Consider the following 24,720-nt stretch of genomic DNA (forward strand, 5'->3'; position numbering starts at 1 on the left):
ATGCAACTTATACAGTTTGCCTGCAACTTGGACTTCACTTAAGACATAGTAAATGTTATGGTCCCGACTGATACAACTTATGTGAGTTTTAGTGTATAATTGATTCAGAGAACAGTGTTGGCAGAGGTCTGAGATGTAGCTTGCCTTAGATGACAGCCTGGCTTAGTTGGTAGCATTCTCGCATCTGGGTCAGAAGGTTGTGTTCAATGCGCACATTTGAGTTAATCGTCACAGCTGCAACACAGTAGCACTGCATTGTCAGAAATGCTATTGAAAAAGGAGGTTGTCTTCCCTCACTAACACTGGCCTGCTTCAGGCCCTCACCCTGTGTGCCCCTTAATCGGACTTTCTGCCCACTCCCCCCACCCCCACCACTGGAATTCCATCTCCTTGCCCCTTCTCTCAATTCTTTCAACCTCTGTCTCAAGTCCTTCCTCTTTGACCGAGACTTCAGTCATCTTCCCACCCCTACCCCACTTGGCCCACCGCTCCCTCTCATGCCCAACCCCCAGTTTGGGTGCAAATCCTTGACTCTCCAGCACCTTGGGATGTCCTCCTGATGTGATACATAATTGCAATTTGTTGTTGTTGTCTTGGCTGAAAATCCTGTGTGTTTTGTATGCTTGTGTGTCTAATGTAATATTTAAAGCCAGTTGTTTCTTCAACAGGTGACATTGCTTCTGAACCTGATTGAGGATCTTCTATCCATTGTGAGTAGTAAGGAAAAGGAGGAAGAGGAGCAAGCTGTGAACAGGCAGACGGCACTCTACAGCTTGAAGCTACTGTGCAAGTGCTTCGGTACTAATCAGCAAAATCCATTTGTGCCTGTGCTGACGACAGCCGTTGACCTGATCACAGGTGATAGTGAGGAGGAAAGAAACGTGCTGGCAAGTGCATTGCTCTGTGTAGCTGAAGTTACCTCTGCACTCAAAGCATTAGCAATACCACAGCTTCCAAGGTATGGAGTCTTAGCAGTAGCAACTGCATTGTGTGTTTACTTTATAATGACCGTTGAGAGCATTTAAGGCAGGATTTGTTATTAACAGGCTGATATCAGAAGGTTTGTTGTTTGCAGGCTGATATAAGATTGGGTTTGTGCTTTGCAGGCTAATGCCAGGGCTGTTGAAGATGTTGAGAAACCACAAGGCCCTGCTGTCCAATGAGATTTATTTGCTGAGTGCTGTTGCAGCCTTGCAGAAAGTTACAGAAACGTTACCTCACTTCATTAGTCCCTACCTGCTGGGCATTCTGACACAAGTGAGTGCAGTGCAAAATAAAAAAATAAAGAAGTAAAAGCCCTGAGACCTGTTTTAAAATGTGTTGTTGTTGTATTCACTATCTGGTTAGATTCATTTATGTTAAAATACATTTGTGTTTTTCGTGAAGATCACCTGCTTGACACAGATTGCTTCCAGGCCAAGCCACTCCTCACAACTCAACCTACGACTCACATCTCTCCGCACCACCCTAGCCACGAAGCTCGCTCCTCGGGTTCTGTTGCCTGCAGTTAGTAAATGTTACAATAAACTTGTTGACACTAATCAGGTTGGTGTTATTTATCTACCGCGGTAGCTTTTTTTTCTACTGGAGACAGTTAATGGAAAATTTCAGAAGCCTGGAAGTGACCCACTTCTTGTTTTTGGTATTATAAATTGGAGGATTATGAAAACCAAGTTCTAGTTGAGTGCCATTGTTAAACTTTTAGTTATTGTGAATCTGGTCTAATGTCTACAACTGTATATGGACATGGAGCATCCATTTAAAAGTTTGCAGTTTTCTTTGTTCAAATGCTCTCAACGACTGCAGTATTAGTTAAGTATTCTTCTGTAATTGTATTTTGCAATCCGTGCAAATCATTTTACCTGGAATGATGCAGGAAAAACTACCCTTCCTGCCATCCTACACACCATTTTCAAGGAGATCAAGAAATTCTTGTTATGAAACCTTAAATGCAATGAGTTTATTGTGTCTCCTATTTAAGAGAATGGGATTTGATGTGGGGTACCTGCCATTATTACCTGGTTAGTTACGTTTTTAATTTTTTTTACACTTTTTAATTGTTTCTTCATCCTAACCCTATGCAAGACTCCAGGGTAGCTTGGGGGAAAGTGCTGCAAGGGTTGACAGGCGATGTGCTTGAGTAATGTATCTTCCTGCTCCCTTAACCTTGGGACGTCCTCCTGACGTGAAAGGCGCTCTATAAATGGAATCTTGTTGTTGTTGTTGTTGTTGTTGTAACCTGTCATCTTATGAAACCTTATTATAAATCCAGGAAGGAGGTTCAGCCCATCGGAGCACCCATGCCTTCGGTCATGTTTCCTCCTCCATCCCCTTGCCCTCCACCCTTTTCTGATCCCAACTTGCAGCTCAGATGCAAACCCCTCATTGTCCAGCACCTTAGACCGTCCTCCCAATGTGAAAGACACTTTATAAATGCAATTTGTTGTTGTTATTGTTATCCAATAAAAACTATGCAAGGGTTTTCATACATGTGAGAAAAACATTCTAATTTATCTGCACGGTTCTGTGTTCCAGAACTGTTTGGGTCCACTCATGCTTATCCTCAAGGAAAACATCAGTCACATGGAAAAGGAACAACTGAACTCCCATCAGTCTGAGCTTACGTCATTCTTCCTCAAAGCCCTGGATTTCAGAGCAGATCATTTGGAGGTACCACACACCCAACTGAATGATCTGAGTTTTATTTTCAAACAGTGGATCTGAAAATGTATAGAAGAATTTATTCTCTTCAAGTGATTTTTATTTTCGTTTCGCAATTCCTATATTACACATTCTTATGTTCCTGTATCTACCAGATCTAAGTCCCATGCCTTTTTTTTGGAAAGATGTTACAGGAGTTGTTAAATGTATGCAGTAATTGCTGCATTTAATGGAGGTGCCCTCTTTTAAATGAATGTTAAATCAAAGTCCCGTCTGCTGTTCAGGTGGATGTGAATAAGCTGTTGGTGGAAGAAAATTGCATATCCTAGCCAGCAAACTTCCAGAAATCATTTACTTCATGGCTGTTTGTGGTATCTTGCTGTACGCAAATTGGCGCACAGCAAGTATTGGCTCCAAATAGTTATTTATTATTGCTGCTTACAACACAAGGTTAAATATATTTTCTTTTTCTATTTCTGAAACAAATGTGTAAGAGTGATTTGTTTCTTCCCCAACGCACAGGTTGACTTGGATAAAGTGAGTGAAATTGAGGGTCACATCATTAACTGCCTCATCGTTATGGTGATGAAACTTTCAGAGATTACGTTCAGGCCTCTGTTCTTCAAGGTATGTGTTGATGTCACAGCATTAGCTTGTCTTCAGATAACTTTCCATTGAATGGTCCCCTAACATTTGGCTTGCTTCTGATCAGCTCTTCGACTGGTCCAAGTCAGAAGGACAGCCCAAGGATCGAATGATCACATTCAGCCGTTTAGCAGACTGCATCGCAGACAAGCTGAAAGGATTGTTCACCTTGTTTGCTGGAAACTTAGTGAAACCTTTCGCTGACATTCTGAACCAGACAAATTCGGTCAAGACTGGTAAGATTTTTTTAATTTGAGATTATAAAGTTACCAACTCCACTGTGTAAATTTATGGGCTTGGCACAAAAATTGCCAGAGAGCCCATTGGACATCAACAATAACAATTTGCATGTATATACTACCCTTCACAGAGGTTAGCATTCCAGAGCCCTTGACAGTGGCGGAGTACAACTCCGAGCCAGGGGGAGGTGACTGTAGATGCTGTGGTGCAATTTATGCCTGAATTTTTTCAACAAAAATTAAACCTTCATCGAATTGCACAATGAATTGCTGCAAGTTCCAAAATGTTTTGTTTTTCCAACACAGATGAAGCTTTCTTTGACTCCAAATGGAATACAGAAAAATCATGCTTACTGCTTCAATTTGTCATCAACTGCCTGCACAAAATTTTCCTGTATGACACTCATCGATTTGTCAGCAAGGAAAGAGCTGATGCTCTTATGATGCCCTTAGTTGATCAGGTTTGTAACATACTGCTTTAGCACTTGTCACTTTCTGCAGTCATTAGATAAACATTTCATCAATTTAAAAGATGTCTCTATTTTGTAGCCATGCTGAAGGTTTTCAATGTGACACTGAGATGATATGAAGAGACCAGACTTGTAAAGCAAAAAATTTAATCTGGATTTACTCTACTTTCTTATGTTTTTAGAGTGTCCAGGATTTGGCAAATTACTGTATTCAGTCTTAACTTTGAAGCATTTTCTTCTATATTTCTTAAAATTAATTTACAGAAAAACAGCTTCAAACCAGGTTAAGCTGTATGTTATGAATTTGCCAAATTGTAGGAACTCTGAAGTGGCTGAACTCTTAGACTAAGTTTAGAGTTGGGTGGAATTTCTCACCTCTGGTTTATTGTTCTCTTTTTCTTGTTATTGTCTTGTTGCACACTGCAGGCTGTGCACCATTTCATGCCTAGACATCTGAAAGAGTGTTATTTTACATCTTATCAATGGGTTCCCATTATACTACAGTGATGCACATGTATTTCACATCTTTCAATGCTAAATGTGCTTAAGTATAAATTGTATAATTGTGCATAACTTGCATGGGTTTGTGCTTTTCATATACTGCAAGCTCCGTATTGTTGCAGTGTAACCAGAACAATTGCATAGCTGCATTTGAAAACTAGAAATAGACTTCAGATGTTACACATTTGTGGGTTAACATTTGCAGATTATCTCTGCATCAACCTCAGGAACCAGAGCAGTGACTGATCCTCTTGTAGAAGTGCCATGTGAGTGGATTTGAAAACAATGAGCAGATGACCAAAATAGCATTTTAATGATGTATATTCCAAGGTGATCATTTTGAAGTGGGTTTAGGCATCTTGTAATCCACACAAGTTTTAGGACAGCCTCATAATAATGCCATTCTTTTATATACGTTATTAGATACATTTGAATATGCTGATGACAGTTCATCCAATCTGGCTCATCGGCAGGACTTGGAAGAGCAGACCAGTCACCAGGGAATTCTTTCTCTCAGCTCCTGTTAACTCTGTTAACGGGTTGGGTGGTCCAAGCTGGACAACAGTGGGGAAGCTTGCTAGAGATTGCCATCAATGGCAAGCTACGCAGTTTTAGCTGGTTAGGACTCCAGTAATACCCCAACACATACTCTGGAATCCCCAGCTGTGACTTCTGTCAACCTACGGCTAATATTTTCCAAAATTAGGTAAACGGGATGCGTCCCTCCAGGGAGAGAGTGTGCATTCCATTCCAACAATCTATCCAGGTGTAGGTGGGATGCATGGAATTCTCATCATGGTTTGGATACTCTTAAGCATGGCGATTGGTTTCCGCATGCGTCATAAAACTAATAAAACTAAATATTTGAATATCAAGTGCATCTAATATATATAAAATGCAAGGATTATTATTATTATATAAAAGAATGGCACAAAAGGATACTGTTATCTAAGTGTTGTGCTCTAAAATCCTGTGATGTTTTTGCAGCTGGAGAATATGCTGGGAGGGGAAGAAAAGTACAAGGAAAGAGTGGTCACTCATGTTATCCCATGTGTCGCTCAGTTTTCTGTTGCCCTTGGTGATGATTCTCTGTGGAAACCACTGAATTATCAGATACTGTTAAAGACCAGGGACAGTTTGGCAAAGGTAGGTACCTTGGATGTGTGGTAATTAAATCCTGCATGTTAAAAACAATGTTGAGACATGTTTAAATGTGTATTGGCCAACAATCCCCAAAATAAAATTGGTCACATTCCACGGCCATTTGTGGGCAAATTTGCTGCAGCATTCACCCACCAAACACACAGTAACTGCATTTTTCAGTTTAACCTGTGAAGTGCTTTAAGATGTCCTGGAGTGAAAGGTGCTTTATCAAATGTAAGGATTATTATTACATGGCTGCTGTATTAGCCATAAATATTGTGGAGTCCTGTAGCTCAGTGGTTAGAGCACTCGCTATGCAAGCGAGAGACCTGAGTTCAATTCCAGGCAGAGGGCGAAACCTTGGGCAAGTTTCCTTACTCCACACAGAGCCTAATAATAATCCCTCCAAAACCAAAAACAATAATAAATTGGTCATTTTCAATCTACGACTGTTTGTGGGACATTGCTGTGCGCAATTGGCTGCCGCATTCGCCCACAAATATACAGTTAATTCACTTTACAGTGTGTTCTGTGAAGCGCTTTGGGACGTCCTCCGGACGTGAAAAGCGCTATATCAAATGCAAGGATTATTATTATATTGAGTCAAACTGATGACTTTTGAGACTTGTTAATTGATTGAAGTTGCCAGGACTCCAGAGGTTTGACTTGGATCAAGAAAGGATAGGCAATGGTTCCAGAAACACATTAACTGTAATGAGTCTTATAGAAAAATCCATCTTAGAAAAGGGATTAAAAAAAACATTTAATTTAACTAATGTTTTGAGAATGGGTCTCAATTGTTCGATCAAGAAAAGGCTCTGAAGTCACCCACAAAGATAGTTATTACATTTTACAGCAGTACTTTGAGGCATCTTTCCACTGAAATACGCTATATCAATGTATGTAAAGATTATTAATTTATTAAGACCCTAAAGTACATGTATTTGATGTGTAGGTGAGGTTTTCTGCTCTGCTTATGCTGTTGGAATTAGCCAGTAAATTGAAGGAGAACTACATGCTCCTATTACCAGAAGCCATCCCATTCCTGGCAGAGCTGCTGGAAGGTAAGATAATAAATTGGATTCAAATCATTCATTTTTTTGCAAATCTTTTGTGGTTGAGGATACATTCAATTATTGCTTCTGTGAAACACTGTGATACCCGTGTCTTTCAGCTATTTTGGGAGCATTTATAATATTTAAATAGGCAAAATTAATATATTCCCTGGAGGCTTCATGCTATGTGGTACTAAATAATATAGTGCAGGAAGACCTGTGACACAGAAATCCAGCACAGATTAGCATTGATCACTGGTCTGTGCTGGGTTTCTGTTACACACAAGAGGTTCACTCTACTTTTCTAGAGAGGAACTCTTCCTGCTTCAAGTAAATGAGTGTGTGGGGGGGGAGGAATTCAATCATGTAAGGTGCATTACTTGAATAAGCAGCTGAGCATTTGTTATGTTGACAAAAGGTAAGGGTACGTCTTTCACAGGAGTTGTAAAACTTGCCCTTTGTGTTCCAGATGAATCTGAAGAAGTGGAGAACCAATGCCAGAAAGTTATTCAGCAACTCGAGGTCATACTGGGAGAGCCACTGCAGAGCTATTTTTGAAACATCAAGTCACACAATTGTTCATAACAATATTGTTATATATAGATCTTCAATGCAGATTTCTGATTTCTTTTGGAATTTTGAATGTAAGTGTTTTCCGCAAATGTTAATTAACATCACAGGTGTGATTTGAGCAGACAGATTCTTATCTCACTTGTGGTAAAAGAACTGAATGCCAGCAGGTTGGGCATCTAAAATCTGGACAATGTTTATATGTCGTAATCAAGTGATTTGACTTGTTTTAGGCACTATGTGGGCTTTAGTTTGGAGGCATCCCAAATAGTTTGGAGGCATCCCAAATAGCTTTTACTGCATCGACCAACATTTGGTTTCCCTTTGAAAATTCTGCTAAAGGAATCAACATTTAATAAATGAATCAGAAACCACTATTGTTTGAATGCATTGCATTAATTTCATCGGTAAGTCATTTAACTGTTTCTCAAAACCGATAATGGTCTAGTTTAATGACTAAACAGCTGAGTAACTTAATTCCCAAGACAATTGGTGTATTTTCAGATTAACCAGAGGGGGAGGGGAAAGATAGCCAAAATCACCTTGAAGTATTTTTCTCAAAAGTTATTGAATTTTAAATCTTGCTAACCAGAGTTTGTTGGTGCATTACAATTACTCTGTACGATTGTACTTTAAAATGCCAACAGCGCTGTGCCTTTGAAATCTGGAATGGGTCAGCCTTTAACCTCTTAACTCTCTCCCAACTTGGAGTTACATTGTACAGAATCATCAGTTATGTCCTCAATCACCCAGCTGCAAGCTAGGATTTAAATCTGCGATTTTGCCACCTTTTTCTTAGTAACACACAATGATCAACATATGACCCCAGTGGAAGTAAAATAACAATTTATATCAAGACTTTCACACACTGGCATTGCCAAATAAAATTAGTACAACCTTGAATCAATACAAAATGGAAGTGGAATTTTATTGCTGTATTAAATTTGATACATCACAGCTTTAGACCAAGTTTTCAAAAACAAAGCATAATTCAATTCTGAAGAATAAATAGAGAATATAATCCTTAGTCGCCAAGAATTTAGATCTATTTAATGTATTCATTCCAAACCATGTCGTTATGAGACCGATTCAGTGCAACTGGGTTCCAGTCCTTGCACAACTAAACACAAGCTATGGAGAATATTGTTAGGGTAAACGTAAGGATTCATTACCCAAAAAAGTAAAAATGTACTCAACTGAGTTTACATTCAACTTTTATATCTAACTTCATTTTTATGGAACACTTATGGAAGCCATCATATACATTATCGTTAAATCCTGCACAATACTTGCCATTAAACTGCAGGTTTTAGCATAGGGGCTTAAAACCCAGTCTTCCACAGCTTTAGCAGCTGAAGAAAGTTAAGTCAGAAATACAAAGTGAATAAGTGACTTTTTAAAAATTATTTTATTGCAGGCAAGGAAATAAATTCTTTTCAGGGGTTCTTGGTTTGAGATCAACGTGGAATTTCATATAGATTCCAGCCATTTGAAATGCTAGCTATTAAGACATTGCGTAAGTATCAACCGTGTGCAATTAAATACAAAATTAATATTTTTTAAAGGATTGAATTCTAGTTGTATAATATAACTAAAGGACTGTATGTCGGTTATATATTTGAAATAGGTGGGTTTACAGAAGGATAAGAAAGAGGTTCTATGGAAATATAAACAATCTTCTAAATTCCTTTCCTGAAATTCAAATTAGATAAATAACTCCAGAAACACAAGCCACGCTCGATCTTCAAACATCAAGCAACAGTCCATACACAATTTGCTGCATGATTGCGATACAATCTTTCTATAAAGAAATAGAATTGTGACAGGGTTATGCTCCTAGTGTTAGCTTTGCACAAATGTCAATTGTAGACCACAGCCTCAGTTCACCTACCAAGTCTGTACATCCAGCAGCTCGACATCACCATCTATCTCCAAAGTATCAATCTTACTTAGGTTGGTAAAACGGTATTTGTATTCCAATAAGTGCTCCCCGTTGACAGCAACCTTGAAGCAGTCTTCACCACAATAAATGATAACCTGTGGAATTATGGAACACAAATGATCAAAGTTACTAAACTCATCACTGGATGTCTTAACTAAACCATTAATTTCCCTTCTATTTGTCAGTATAAACACTGGTGATTTCTGGTTGCTTTCCACTTCTAGGTAGTCTACCCACATGGTAAGTTTCCTAACACTGAAAACCAACAACTCAAGTCTTACCTGTTATTGCTGCTGAACAGTAGCAGCCAAAATGAGTTCCCACCATCTTAAGTGGTTGAAATCAATCCACTCTTCCTGCAGAGATATTTGCACTACTATTTACTTTTACACAACTTACTCCAGAAACCATGAAAACCTTTTGATGGCACTGGACCTCTTCTTACCTCAAAGTATGCACTTGGGCTAAATGGGAAGCAATCTATTTTTAGCTCCTCTTCACCCCAACACTGATGAAGGAATGAGTTTCGAACAAAGGCTTTCTCTTTGAAGTTAGGCTTCAGGTGCAGCGGAATGTCTGTAGACTCACTCAATCGCAGGTTGATGGCAATCCTGACAACAAAAGATTCAGTTACATGTACAATAAAAGTTGGCTTCAACAATTCTTGCTCCTGCACCACCAGTACTTGGTTAGGGCAGGATATGAATTGATCAGTTACCTAAACGTTAGGTTCATTTAAAGTTTATTGCAAAACAACTGGGTCATGGAGGTTTCCCCAACACTATTGGGACTACCTGAAGTAAAACAAAGAATCAGGAGAAATTTACAATTTATTCATTCACAAAAGATTAAAGAGTATTTTCTCTGTTGAAACAACCAATACATGGAGTTTGGATTCCACATTAATGTACCAAGAATTATTGATTTGTTTTATTGACTCATAAAGTTTTGGTATGATCTTGGGCCATCGTGTATTTCATACTTTACATGAGATGTTAAACCAAGGTCCCATCTGCCTGCACAGGTGAACTTCAAAGATCCCAAGGCACAACTCAAAAAGAGAAGCAAGTTTCTCCCAGTGTCCTGGCCAACAACCTGCCAGACATGTTATTCACTTCCCGCAATGCCTACAAATCCCAGTCATTGCACTCAACAACACTTACTTGTGAAGTGCTTGGACTTTTCAAAGTTATTAGCACTACATCAGACGCAAGAATACTTTTCATAGCTCCTTATCAAGGTGATAAGCACCTTGGGACATCTTCCCGACATGAAAGTTGCTTTACAAATGTAATTTTGTTAATGCCTCAAAGTGCTTTACAGATAATTAGTGTAGATTTACAACAACAAAATTACATTTGTAAAGAGCCTTTCACGTCGGGGGGACATCCCAAGGCGCTGGACAGACAAAGTTTCAGACCCGAGCTGAGGGTCGGGAGGGTGGAGGACGGGGGGGATGCAGGGAGATCGAAAGTACGGTCTTGAGATGGGTCTTGAAAGTGGTAAGGGTAGGGGGCAAGGCAGAGGGACTGCAGGATGGAGTTCTAAAGGCTGGGGGCAGAGTGACAGAAGGCCCGCCCTCCAATAGTGGGGCGAGCAAGGCGGGGGACGTGAAGCAGGCCGGACCGCTGAGCGGAGGGAGCGAACAGGATAGTAGGGGGTTAAGAGGTCACAGAGGTAGGGGGGAGCAAGACCGTGGAAGGCTTTGAAGGTGACAACCAGGATCTTGAACTACTTCCGCTGTAATGGGAAAGCCAGTGGGGTCGGGCCAGGATGGGGGTGATAGGGTTGCGGAGCTTAGTGCAGGAGAGGACTCAACGCTGCAGATTTCTGGATGGTCTGCAGCCTATGGAGGGAGGAGTTGGGGAAGCCGACAAGCACTGAGTTTGCATAGTCGAGCATCGATGTAATGAATGTACCTGGAGTTTGTGGTGATGACTGCCATACTATTCCCCACATTCATGGGTAGGGCTGCAGATTTTTCACAGCATTTTTTCAAAATAAAAAATCACAGAAACTAAGTGAGTTTTGGCACCCCCATTTAAGTCATGCTATAAGGTTCAATGCACTTTACTGAAGAACATCATTCCTTTCAGAATTAACTCACTTGGTTGGATTCTTATCAACTCTGCCCTGAATAGTGATTATCCGTCCAGAACTTAGTCCATCCTTCAGTTTACCCATGTAAGGAACCATCTAAATAAAACCAAAGACATAGGTAGTCATCAAATATGAAATTATGGTTTATCTCTAGATTATGGGTTAGCAGCAAGTGTTCAACTGTTGACAATAAAAAATTGAAGCTTTTAATCAGAACATTGCAATTTGGATTTTTTTTTAACCTGGATGCCAAAGTTCTCATTGACCAAGCACTGATAATGGTTTTAATATATTCTACCTCTAGTTTGAATTAGTGATACTATTTATAAATGGAGTAGGGTTACATTTTACAGGATGCTATTTTGTTGATGCTGGAGTAGCTATTAGTGTAAAATTAGTATTTGGTAAGTATCACGGTAGATGAACTGAAAATATCCAGAATCAATTAATTGGAGGATTTGATCAAAGATTTATTGTCTGAAGACCCAATAGTGTTTCCTTGAAAGAAGTGCCATGGAAGTCACATCCTGCCCTAATAGAAAGTGACTTCGGTGGTGACCTGGTGACTCAGCCATTTTCTTCAGTGTCCCTAGTCTGGACAAGAAAATTGAACTTTGGGTCTCCACGGGTGTCAGAGTCAGACAATTTTCAGGCCTTGCATATGGCACAACCTGCAAAATACTGGACCTAGCCCCCTATAATGGGCTCCCTGTATTTAATATTTAAGAACACATGTCCAAGATTTCTAATATAGTGGAGTTTTGTGCTCATTTCTTCCCAACAGTTCACCTATTCACATATTGTGGGATGCAGTCCACAGGCAGTAGGTATCCCATCAACTCACTGAAGTGGCCATTCTGTCTACAAAAGTCTGGACGGTCCCTTCTAGAAAGCTGTTTGACATACAGGAATTATTACAGTTGAATTTATTTCTGTCTACACCCAAACATCGATGCACACATACAATCAGAATTGGAAACCCATGGTTCAGACTGGAAACTGGAGGCTCACTTCTTTCTTGGTGGAGTCAGTCAGCACAGGCCAGTCTCAGGTCACAGCACCAACAACTGTTTCTCACATTTGCTGTAGTTTGGCAGATGATTTCAACAAAAGAAACTCTGTGCAGTACAGATTGAGCAGCAAACGCTGTAAAACTATAGCAAATGACTACAAGACGTGTTGGGAGCAGAGGCGACAAGATGAATCATCACCTTGTTTCCCCCATTGAATTGACCAGGATCAGGCCACCATCCTCTAGGCCACATATTTCTGAAACACCTTTTTACATACAAAGGTGTTTAGTTTTCTCTGGCTTCTACCAGATTACAGTTCCAGAGTCCACCAGTACTTTATCCAAGTGCCCATTCTTCACATTCAAGCCTAATCTAGCCAGCAAACTTGATATTAGACATGCTTCCTTTAAGCAGAATTAGCTGTATTCAGAACAAATGCATTTGACAGTCTCTGAGGATCATACAGTAAATAAAGCACTTACCAGTGGGCTGTTGATTCTCTTCACTTGCTGTAACACAAAACAAATACCAATAAACCCAGTCTATGATACTGTAATGGCAGCAGAACACTTGCAAATAATTGTAAAGTACAATTTCTTAAACTTACACTATTGTCACCATCAGCTCTCTTTATAGGTAGGTTGGAATATGGGTTTTCCTGCTCCTAAGGATAGGTTGCACAGAAAAGATTTGTTGCTTGTTATTGCTGAATAATTCACAATTGTATTTCTGTTGCATGGAAACAGTACACCTTAGGTTTTTTAGGATGATACCAGAACTGGGAGGTTATCTCTATCAAAATAGCCTGATTAGGTGAGGACTTTATTCACTAGAGAAGACATGTTTAAGAGGGGACCTAATAGAGGTGTTTAAAATTATAAAAGGATTTTATGAGGTTAACATAAAAAGGTTGTTTCCACTGGTTAGGTAGCCCGTAACCAGAGGACACAAGTATAAAATTGAGACCAGGAGATCTAAAAAGGATTTAGGGGGAACTATCTCATGCAGATGGTAGTGAGGTTATGGAACTTGCTGCTGGAAGTGGTTGAATTGGATAGTGGAGATCAAATTAAGAGGAAGCTAGACATCCACATGAGGGAGGGGAATGGAAGGGTATGGGAGAGAGTAAGGAATAAGGGAAGACTCATGTGATGTGAACACCGGCAGGGATTGGATAGGCCAAATGATCTGTTTCAGTGCTGAACATTCTTTGTAAATCTTTGTTCATTAGTAAACACAATATCCACATTTAATGCACATTTTCTTTAGTAATTTGAAATCCTTCCTCCTGGATACTTTTGTTTTAAAAAAGGCAATGAGGTAAAGACCATGTAACCCTGATGCTACACAACGAGTGTGATTAGGTTATGTGTGATGCCACAAAGTGTGTGGCATCAGCAATAGATGGCATCACATTGCTCATAGTAGGTCTGTTTGACCGGAGGTATACAAGTCAGTGCCTTTAAGGGAACAAATTGTTAGCTACATTCATATCACGGAATGTACAGAAACAATTTATTGAGTTAGCGGTGACTGCTCTTGTGCTTTCAATCAACTATCAGGTACCTTCTCTTCTTTTGGCTTAAGTTACTTCTACTTACAGAAGTGCCCAAGAAGGCAATGTTCTGAATGTGGACGGTACCATAAATTCCAAGTGTATCAACTCTATTCACACTTATTCTATGCTGGTACTCCAGGAAATGTTTTCCATTCACCGCAACCTGGAGGATAAAACAAACAGAGCAGGTCGGCGTGGAGAATGCAGTTTAAGTAAAAATGCCAGATTATGTCTATACATTATACTTTTCCACATAGAAAATGTGAAAAGCTACATTCAATGACCCCTTCTGCACCCCTTCGAAACCGTCATCAGAGAGCAGGTCTGTCCCACACAGCTTCTGGCCTCAGTATTTTGTCTTGCCAATTCTAGAGAATTTCTTTTTGCAATCAGTTTTCTCCCTGGGCCATCTACCAACTGTAGGAAGTGTGTTCCAACAGTATTGCTCCTCATTCAGACATCAAAAGGTACCTGACAGCAGCTCAACAAAGCTCAGGGAAGTGCCAAGCCTCTACAGTAGTTCAGCTGAAAAATAAAACAAAGAATATACTTTGCCTTACATTAGGGACAATATGCTCCAACGCAGATTAAGGGGATAGGGAGGAGTATCATCCATTTTTTATACTCCACCCAGATGGAAAGAAAATAATCAATATTGTCCAACAAAAACTTAGAAAACATAAAAAATTGATTTCCACATTCCCCAGATATAAAGTGATGCAATACCTTAGCTTATGGCGAGGCAGAAATATAACAGAGTTCTCTATTACAGCAAAACAATTCTCAGTTGAGTTGTTGGGGCCATACAAGAATAAAATACGAAACCAACTCCAAAATATTGTCATTACCTTGAATCGGTCAACCAGGACCAGGAAAATTATCTCAAATGGTTCTCCTTTCTTCAATGGCATCTCGTACTTTATCTCTTCCCGACCCCATTTTTCGTGCTCCAGAGTGTTACAAACCACGCAGCCAGATCTGCGGAAGCGTGGATTGAAGTGCAAGGCTACATCGGCCCGAGGCTTCTCACTGCTTCCACACTGAAAGTCCACTTGAAATCTGTCCAACAGTTTAAATCAACAATGATAACTTGCACTAATGTTCGTCAAAGCCATGAATAGCTACTGCCTATGAATTGATTGGCAGTAGCTTGCTCACAACTGCACTGAGATTGTACTCAGGAAAATGTGGTTTCATAATGCATTGTTATCTTAAACTGAGATAAATGGCAGCTTTTTTTAAAGCACTTTCAATAGCTAATATTTTCTTTTTAAAAAAATCTTGGTACAAACTACCAGAACAGAAATCATTATGCAAAGAATTAAAAATGCAAAATCAATTATGATAGAGTGAGAAACCAGAGGAGGAGTCAAACTGATCCACTCTTCCAGAGATAGATTAAAAAGGGAGGAATAATTCCTAGTGTGAGAGAGTTGGTCTGGGATTAAATATCTGGGTTAAGAATGGAACAATTGTTTTTAAAAAAAATTTACGTTAAGGTAGAAATTTTCCAACACAAGAATATGGCAAGTGTCAAATTCAAAAAGGTCATCAAAATACAAATGTACTCAATACTCCTAATGCACCAGATAACTATCTCTCGACTTTACCCTTCAGCAGGTAAGCCTACAAACGCAAGGATTATTATTTTATTGCTTTAAAATCGGCTAACTTTGCACTCAAAAACATGCCATTGAACAAATAAATAAAATGGCTACTCAAATGTATGTTGCTTTAAACAGAAAGCATTGAAGGGTCTGAAATCTCGATAAACAAATGGCATAAAAACATTATGAAGATAAGTGGTTCAATTGACTGCAGACTAAATACAGTGAAGCTCACTGAGGCGGTGTACAAAATGTTACATCTATGTCATAATTGGTCCCTGCAATGTCTGTAAGTTTGCCAATCTATCCTCATTTGCTGAAGGCAGATGTCTATCAAATAGCTGAGGAAACTCTGAGGCTTGGGATACCAGCTACTGGAAGGTGTTATCTGGAGTCAGGGTTTATGAACACGTTGCTCACATATCCAGTGCTCGGTATCCATCTTCATTGGTATATAGTGAGGTAAGCAGCTGCTGCTCAAGCTCCACACCTCCCAACTGATACAACCATGGCTCAATAGGTAGAGATGTGTGGGCGAGTGGTAGGCAGGAGGATGGTGGCAATGCTCACAGATTTCATGCTGAGTTGTGCTTGAGTTCCTGATACTTGCTATCTATCTTGTGAAGATTGAAACCTAATTTGTTGGATGTTAAATTCCTATCTGACGAGGGAGATAAGTGGGGTCTCCTTGGAACTGATCTGGTCCAGGTTGACACTCCAGGCTGGTTCATAATATTTAAGGGCACTACTGGTGGCAGGCCAGCCAATCTGGTTTGTTGGCAGGACTTGGTGCAGACAAAATGCAAGGATTCTTCGCAGTCAGATCCTCTTAACCCAAGCAATAATAGGTAGACAAGCATTGGGAAGCTTGGCAAACCGTACTCTCAGGAGTAACCTATCAGGTTTTAGCTGATTAAATTCCAGCAGTACCCCAATGTTCAATCTGGCGTCATCAAGGTTGGCTCTTACTAACCTGCACCTAATACTTTCTGGAATTAGGTTAAGCAGGATGCATCCTTCCAGGCAGAGAAACTACATTAAGAGATCCGAGACACAGTCCGTCGTGAAGGGCCTTATGTAAATGCAAATTGTTGTTGTTACATTCCAGACACAGAGAAATTTCCAATGTGTTGATGGGATACATATGTGGAATTCTCAGTCTGATTTGGATCCTCTTAAGCATGGCGATGGGATTCTGCATGTATCAGGCTGACCAAAAAGAAAATAAATCTCATCAAAATCAAGTCTAAAATCTAAATTGTAAAGTCCTCATTGCTGCCCATCTGAGAACTTGCTCCTCTGTGAGGTTTGGTCTGCACTCGGCAATTGCTTGATCTACCAGAACCATTAGAGTAAAAAAATGTTAGCCCTATATTGTCCAGATCTATGCAAAACTCTGGCACAGGTCTCAGCATGAGTAAGACAAAATGGAAACTTCAGAAACAAATTACTCGGTCTCATTCACAATTCTTTGCTATTTTCTTTCCCTACCGTAACAGCTGCTGATCAATGATTAATGTCCAGCTGACTCCATAATAATAGAGTAATATAATATGGAGAATAATAAACCTTCTTCAATGTAGAAAAATAGCTCAATCAATCCCTTGGCTTTGGTTAAAAAATGACAAGCAATGATATGTGTCAGTTATCTCATCATAGACACCAGCTGGTCACTTTCCTGTCCTCAGTGTTACTTTTTATTTATTCTCAGCTGCCTACTCTCTGTGGGACAATGAACCACTAAAGCTGCATTTCAGGCACCAGCTGATTCCAACTCACAGACAGTAACTGCTGTTTCAATAATAAAAATAAAAAATAAAATTATCTTTGCATTGATATAGTCCCTTCCACATCATTAGAATGTCTCAAGGCACTTCACACGATACACTATAAACTGTAATGACTGTATTTTGTAGGCGAACACAGAAGCCAAATAGCACACAGCAATAAAATATGTGAAACAATCCTAAGCAACCCAACACTGTACAGTGAGTTTGGTATTAAGATGCAAAAGACTTCAAATAAAATACGTGCAGTGATTAATTATCTTACCTCTCAGAGTTCTTGGGTATCACTCCCTGCACTGCTACCATTTGCCCACGAAGCAGGCCACCAAAGATAGCTCCAGTGTATGGTATCACCTATTAAAAAAATACACAATACATCAACACGACAGAAAGTGTAACATAACCCGAAAATCTTACAAGAGAAAAATAATTTCAGCTACTTTGAGACATCCTGCTGACATATCAAATCAACAGATTGTTATTTCAAAGAAAAAATTAACCTCCAAGTTACGTATTGGGTTTTCTTTTTTAAGATGTGCGTCTTACACTTGGCAGAACCCCTCCCAACAGCCCCCCACCCCACCCCCACCCCCTCCACACCCGAACCAGCAACCCCCCGAATTGGAAGTTCGCATATCACTTGCAATCCCAAAGCCTTTTCGGGGCCACTGCACCCCTGGTATTCACACATAACCGCTGATAGTTTACAGATGAAACCTTCCCCTTCGTCATCAAGTTAGTTACTTAAGTGTCAGAATGGCTCATGTTTGTTGTTCGTGATAGGAGTGAAGGAGCTATTTGTCACTGGTTGGCCAGTCAATGCTCTCAATGTCAAACAAAACGATTTTAGCCAGTTAAACTCCAGCAGTACCTCAACACACAACAACAAAATTACATTTGTAAAGCGCCTTCCACATCGGGAGGACGTCCCAAGGTGCCAGACAGACAGAGTTACGGACCAGAGCTCGGGGTCGGGGAGGATAGAGGGCAGGGGGGGGGGAAGCAGGGAGATCAAAAGCACGGTCGAACAGGAGGGTCTTGAGATGGGTCTTGAAGCTGGCAAGGGAGGGGGCGAGGCAGAGGGATGTGGATGGAGTTCCAGAGGATGGGAGCAGAGTGGAAGAAGGCCCACCCGTGAGAGAGGCGGGGGACGTGATGCAGGCTGGAGCACGCTGAGCGGAGGGAGCGAGCAGGATGGTAGCGGGTTAGGAGGTCGCATAGGTAGGGGGGAGCAAGACCATGGAGGGCTTTGAAGGTGAGGACCAGGATCTTGAACTGTGTCCTCTGTGTGATGAGAAGCCAGTGGAGTTGGGCGAGGATGAGGGTGATAGGGTCGCGGAGCCTAATGCAGGAGAGGATACAAGGTTAAGGTGAGAGGAGAGGTGGTGGCAGCAGAGAGGTCAAGGAGGACAAGGAGGCAGAGAGAGCCCCGGTCACAGATGGACAGAATGTCATTTGTCACTTTGACCAGGGCTGCTTCTTGCTGAGGGCGGCACAGAAACCCGATTGGAGAGGTTCGAGAAGGCAGTGGTGGGAGAGAAAGGAGCGAAGCTGAGAAGCAACAACTCGTTCCAGGACCTTGGAGAGGAAACTGAGGTTGGAGATGGGGCGGTAGTTCGGGAGCAGAGCTGGGTCCAGTGAGGGATTTTTAAGGACAGGAGTGATGACGGCAGTTTTTAATGGGGTGGGAACAGGACCAGAGGACAGGGAGAGGTTTAGCACACTCTGGGGTCTGCATGCCTTGACTCTTGCCCAACCTATACTCTCCAGCATAAAGTAAGCAGGTTGCATTCCTCCAGGGAGGAATTGCATTTCATCCCGAACACAGGGAAATTTCCAAATGTAGGTGAAGTACAGATGTGGAACTCTCAGTCTGGTTTGGATACTTTTAAACGTGGGGATGGGTTTTCGTATGTGTGAGACACCCGGCTGACCAAAAAAAAGCCTTTTGGAGTTATGCAATTGAAATGTTTATGCTATTCTCTGCCTATCTTTAACTCAGGCGGCAAATTTAAATCTTATCAACAAATTTTCATTGAATTTACCCAGGGGTTTTGATGTTGATCGTTTTTCCCCTTCAGTTTTTTCCCTTTTCTGATGCAAAATTGGACCTTTAAAAATCTCTTCTCCTGGGGCTTTTATTTTGTGGCTCAAAAAAAACACTAACAGTGCTTCTAAATAATAATAATGCTTGCATATGTTATACCTCCCTTTCCTTTCCAATGTCTTTGAACGAGTCTTTGCTTCCCAGCTTCGCTCCTTCCTTTCCCGCCACTCCCTTCACGAACCCCTCCAATTGGGTTTCCAGGCCGCCCACAGCACAGAAACAGCCCTGGTCAAACTGCCAAACTCCCTCTGCCTCCTCGTCCTCCTTGACCTCTCTACTGCCTTTAATACCATTGACCACTCTATCCTCTTCCACCTCCTCTCCTTTCACCTCAACCTTCATGGTTCTGAGTGGACTACTCAAACGCCCTCCTCGCCGGTCTCCCCTCCTCCACTATTCACGAAATTCAACTCATCCAAAACTCTGCCATCCGTAAACGCACCCGCACCAAACTCCGTACCCCGATTACCCCAGTCCTTGCCAAACTCCACTGGCTCCCTGTCACAGAGCGGATCGACTTCAAGACCCTCACTCTCGTGTTTAAATCCCTCCATTCCCTATCTCTCCGACTTCCTCTCTCCTCACAGCAGTACCCGCTGCCTCTGCTCTACTGGCTCCGGCCTCCTCCTCGTCCCTTGAATCCTCTGCTCCACCATTGGCGGCCATGCCTTCAGCCACGATGCCCCGCAGCCATGGAAGTCCCTCCCTCAACCCCATCGCCTTGCCCCCTCTCTCCTCATTTTCAGGTTGCGCCTGAAGACCTTTCTCTTCGACTGTGCCTACGGTCACCTTCTCCCTCCCCAGGCTCGGCATCGGGCTCCACCATTGCTCTGGGACTCCGCCCGGCGGGGAGGGCGCTGAGTAAACGCAAGTTGTTGTTGTTGTCCTATCAACTAAGCCACAGAATGACAAGTCACTGCCTTACAACTCGGTCCAGTCTTACATCAAAACACAGTTTTACACCAAGTGTAACAATATTAAGTGACAGTATTCGGGTCCTTACCGGGTTGGACACCGTCTGATTGGACATGTCGAGGCTGAGCCCCACTGCAAACAATCCGGGGGTGTGGGGGGGGAGAGACAGCCCACAACTGAGGACAAGGGATCGGGACTGAGGACAGGGGATGGGAAAGAGAGTGAGGACACTGACAGAGAGAGTGAGGACACTGACAGAGAGTGAGGACACTGACAGTGACAGAGAGAGAGAGGACACTGACAGAGAGAGTGAGGACACTGACAGAGAGAGTGAGGACACTGACAGTGACAGAGAGAGAGAGGACAGTGACAGAGAGAGAGAGGACAGTGACAGTGACAGTGACAGAGAGAGAGAGGACAGTGACAGAGAGAGAGAGGACAGTGACACTGACAGTGACAGAGAGAGAGAGGACAGTGACAGTGACAGTGACAGAGAGAGAGAGGACAGTGACAGTGACACTGACAGTGACAGAGAGAGAGAGGACAGTGACAGTGACACTGACAGTGACAGAGAGAGAGAGGACAGTGACAGTGACACTGACAGTGACAGAGAGAGAGAGGACAGTGACACTGACAGTGACAGAGAGAGAGAGGACAGTGACAGTGACACTGACAGTGACAGAGAGAGAGAGGACAGTGACACTGACAGTGACAGAGAGCAGCAGTGCCCAGTGCCAGAGGGAGGGCTGTGTGTGGGTGTGGGGGAGGGGTGTGGGGGGGAACCTCAGGTCTCAACGTCGCGCGCACAGAACGACGCGGATACCGTCACAATGATCCGCGGCCCCAATGAGGAGCCGCCGCGGCGGTGATGGACGTGTGAGGTCGGCTGTGGGCGGGGCTTGCGATCACGTGGGCCCTGGGCACAGACTGGGTGGACCCTGTGCTCTGGGGGGAGATGAAGAGCTATAAGAGAGAGAGTGTGTGTGTAAATGTGTATGTGCCACTTTTGCTCAATTTAGCCAGTCACCGTTTTGCAAGCAGAAAGGCTTCAGTGGCTGCAATACAATAAGGGTGTGCGCATCCAGGGAAAGGCTGGGAGATTTTTGCACTTTTTTTCCCCCCCTCGCACAAGCAGAATATTGTTTTTCGTCTGCTCCACGTCCCCCGCCCCAACCCCCCTACCACCGGTGGCCGGGGCTTCAGCCTCTCAGCCCCGAGGCTCTGGAACTCTATCCCCCAGTGCCTTCGCCGCCTCCTCCCTTTCCTCCTTCAAGGCCGGTCTCAAGGCCGGTCTCTTTGACCGTGCCTTCAGCTCCCCTCTCGACTCTCTAACCCCCCTCGCCCCCTCCCTTCCCTCCCCTCGCCCTGACCATTTCCCCCTCCTCGCCCCTCCCTTCCCTCCCCTCACCCTGACCATTTCCCCCCTCCTCGTTCCCTCCCTTCCCTCCCCTCGCCCTGACCATTTCCCCCCTCCTCGCCCCCTCCCTTCCCTCCCCTCACCCTGACCATTTCCCCCCAACACTCGGGTCCCGACCCAACTGTACAGCGCCTTGGGACGTCCTCCTGACGTGAAAGGCGCTCTATAAATGAAATCTTGTTGTTGTTGTTGTGTGCACGTGTGGAGAGAGGTGACCTTGGCTGTGACACCTTCTTATCGTCGAGTGACCTGCTGACACTTATTGCCAAAGTACACACATGAACAATAACTACTTGAGCAAAGTACCAGAGGGCAACGGGCTACTGTGGAACCACAGTCCAGCGAAGGCCAAGGCCAGAGAACATAAGAACATAAGAATTAGGAGCAGCAGTAGGCCATTCAGCCCCTCTAGCCTGCCCCGCCATTCAATAAGATCATGGCTGATCTATTCTAACTCCACCTATCCGCCTTATCCCCATATCCCTTAATCCCTTTAACCACAAGAAATCTATCAATCTCAGTCTTGAACATGTTCAAGGACTGAGCATCTACAGCCCTTTGGGGTAGAGAATTCCATAAATTCACTACCCTCTGAGTGAAGAAGTTTTTCTTCAACTCAGTGCGAAAGGGCTCACCCCTAATTTTAAAAGTGTGACCCCTGGTTATAGTTTCTCCAAACAGGGGAAAAAGTCACCCACTATCTATTCTGTCGTGCCCCTTAATAATCTTATAGGTTTCTATAAGATCATCTCTCATTCTTCTATATTCTAGAGAATATAGGCCTAAATTGCTCAATCTATCCTCGTAACTCATCCCCCTCATCGCTGGCACCAACCTAGTGAATCTATGAGGGATATAATTAGAAAAAGATTTGGATGCACTAAATTAATAACAAAATATGTAAGAAATGGAAAAGATTGTTTTATACAGGGTGACCAAAAAGTCATAATATCTTTACAATATCTAATAAGTCTTAAGGAAATTATGATTTTTTTAGGTTAGGTTATTTGAAAATTAAGAAAATTGAACTAGTCATGGAGAAATGGAGCAATGAACATCGTGCTGTAATTGTGGAACTGTACTTCTTGAATGGAAATTCGGTCGTCGTTGCAGTTTCGAAAAAAATTTGGATTACATGATAGTCCATCAAAGATGTCCATATTGTGCTATGTCTGCATTTGGTGGTACAGGAAGTATTAAACATGCACAAAGAAGTGGATGGCCTTGAACAGTGTGAACAGTTGAATCATTCAGAGGAGCGATGATCAGGAGCCCTAAAAAATCTGTTTGACGGCTGTCTCAAGAACTTGACCTAAAAAGATAGTCTGTGCGAAAAATACTAAAACGTGATTTGAAATTATTCCCTTACAAAATCCAAGTTATCCAACAGTTGTTACCTACTGACAAGGTGACAAAATCACCGACAAAATCGTCCACAATCAATAATGGCGCTGAAGGCTAATATCAGAGAGGCTGTGAAGTTCATTCCAGCCGAAAAACTCAGGAAAGTGATGGAAAATGTCATTTTCATTACACGAATGTGTACACGTACAGGGAAATCATCTTTACTGTATTATTTTTAAAGAGTACCGAGTTTATTTAATTTACTAAGAATACTACAGCAAAATCTTTTAATATTTATGCACTGAACACTTTTATAATGCACTTTATATCTTTGAAGATATAAAGTAATTATTATTAAAATAAATGTTATCATGACTTTTTGGTCACTCTGTATATCCTTAAAATGTATTCAACAAGTAACTCCTCAATAATAATTTATGATTTGTTTACCACATTTAACCAATTGGTAAAACAATTTATTTATTATTGCAAATATTTAAATAGCTACAAATTAAAGAATCTTTTTTTAAAAAAGGAAAAGAATCATATAATATGATAAAAAAGCAAATTTATTTAAAAATCACTTTGTGTATGCCCTAAATGTTAAATAAATTACCATATAAATTATAACTTACATTCATGTAGCAGCTTTCACATCAAGGAGAACATATCAAGGCACTTGACAGTCATAGCTTAGGACCTGAGCTGAAAGAACCAAAAATATTATTTTAGGGTTAAGTGTTTATTTTGTGAAAAAATGCAATGACCCTACAGGAAGAAATGGAGTGGAATTTAAATTTGTATAGGGCTGTTCATTAGGGTGTGCCTAATTTGACTCAAAGAGGGTTGTTTAGTCATACTGGAGTTTCTATATAGGGAAAATCAAGTCCTGGTAAATATTGCACTGGACCTAAACTTTCCGAGATATCGCTAACTGGATGGGACAAAATTATCTGATTTATATTTAACAACATTTGCTTTACATCTACACATACACAAATATGACTTTCAGGAGATTTATCACAAGTAACAATAAACAAAGTTTCAAAATAACAATAACATCATCTGGGTTGCATACAACTTTGCACACATCGGTTGCAATGTTACAATAGCACAACAATTGGAAATTGATTAACCCAATCAATTATGTTGGCTGTTAACAGTAAAATTTAATTTTCAACCTTACAGCACAATTACATACTTGTATTGAGTCTATGATTCATCAAAAGTCAAAAGAAATTTTGGCAACATGGGGTAAAATGTTAAAATTTATAGCTGATACAAAGTAGGGAGTTGTGGCTAACTGGGAAGAGGAGCAATAAAGTTGATCCATTGTTGGAGAGATAAGGAATGATTAGATAAGATAGGATTCTTAAGCCTTGAGACATTGCACAGGAAACCTCATAAAACCTCAGGAAATCTCATAAAACCTCAGGAAACCAGATTCTAGATGGATTTGTGAATTCTGGATAATACTACAATATTAGATATCTCAAGACATGTTGGTTTAGGGTTATACGGGACACTTCAGGACAGAAACCAGGTATTTCTTTACCCAGAGGGTAGTTAATGACTGAAACATGAAGGGTTATCAGGAAAGGTGGTTGAGTCCAGGATGCTGGACTTTAAGAAGCAGCTTGATAATG

General features: G+C 41.6%; 2 protein-coding genes across 3 annotated transcripts in view; one reads left to right on the forward strand and one right to left on the reverse strand.

The window, feature by feature from the left end:
- Window positions 1-7,658, forward strand: part of LOC121850263 (HEAT repeat-containing protein 1-like) — a 29,205-nt gene extending 21,547 nt beyond the window's left edge. Inside the window, exons 2-11 of the mRNA XM_042340983.1 lie at window positions 650-958; window positions 1,107-1,257; window positions 1,387-1,545; window positions 2,536-2,670; window positions 3,184-3,288; window positions 3,374-3,542; window positions 3,852-4,006; window positions 5,504-5,662; window positions 6,615-6,723; window positions 7,184-7,658. Of these exons, the coding sequence (XP_042196917.1) occupies window positions 650-958; window positions 1,107-1,257; window positions 1,387-1,545; window positions 2,536-2,670; window positions 3,184-3,288; window positions 3,374-3,542; window positions 3,852-4,006; window positions 5,504-5,662; window positions 6,615-6,723; window positions 7,184-7,272 (1,540 nt within the window). The 3' untranslated portion in view covers window positions 7,273-7,658. The remainder of the gene's footprint in view (window positions 1-649; window positions 959-1,106; window positions 1,258-1,386; window positions 1,546-2,535; window positions 2,671-3,183; window positions 3,289-3,373; window positions 3,543-3,851; window positions 4,007-5,503; window positions 5,663-6,614; window positions 6,724-7,183) is intronic.
- A 528-nt stretch (window positions 7,659-8,186) lies between these two features.
- lgals8a (galectin 8a) lies at window positions 8,187-20,569 on the reverse strand. Of its 2 annotated transcripts, XM_007893900.2 has the most exons (10): window positions 20,402-20,569; window positions 17,557-17,645; window positions 14,746-14,956; window positions 13,941-14,060; window positions 12,947-13,003; window positions 12,822-12,848; window positions 11,334-11,422; window positions 9,672-9,837; window positions 9,176-9,321; window positions 8,187-9,085 (listed from the first exon to the last, which is right to left on the reverse strand). In XM_007893900.2, coding segments are annotated over exons 1-10 (933 nt in total). In that variant the 5' UTR covers window positions 20,429-20,569; the 3' UTR covers window positions 8,187-9,084. The 2 variants fall into 2 exon arrangements, with proteins under 2 accessions (XP_007892091.1, XP_007892090.1); XM_007893899.2 differs by having other exon boundaries at window positions 8,187-9,321.
- Window positions 20,570-24,720: the final 4,151 nt, after the last annotated feature.

This window comes from Callorhinchus milii, unplaced genomic scaffold, assembly GCF_018977255.1.
Source record: "Callorhinchus milii isolate IMCB2004 unplaced genomic scaffold, IMCB_Cmil_1.0 Scaffold1, whole genome shotgun sequence".
Lineage (NCBI taxonomy): Eukaryota > Metazoa > Chordata > Chondrichthyes > Chimaeriformes > Callorhinchidae > Callorhinchus > Callorhinchus milii.

Bases quoted from the DNA above. Each gene is read 5' to 3' on its own strand.
- lgals8a (XM_007893899.2), bottom strand. From the start codon at position 20,428: ATGTCCAATCAGACGGTGTCCAACCCG. The intron at 14,957-17,556 runs GTAAGATAATTA...ACTGTTGGACAG, and splicing joins ATACCCAAGAACTCTGAGAG to ATTTCAAGTGGACTTTCAGT. The intron at 13,004-13,940 runs GTAAGTAGAAGT...ACCTATCCTTAG, and splicing joins TTGCCTTCTTGGGCACTTCT to GAGCAGGAAAACCCATATTC.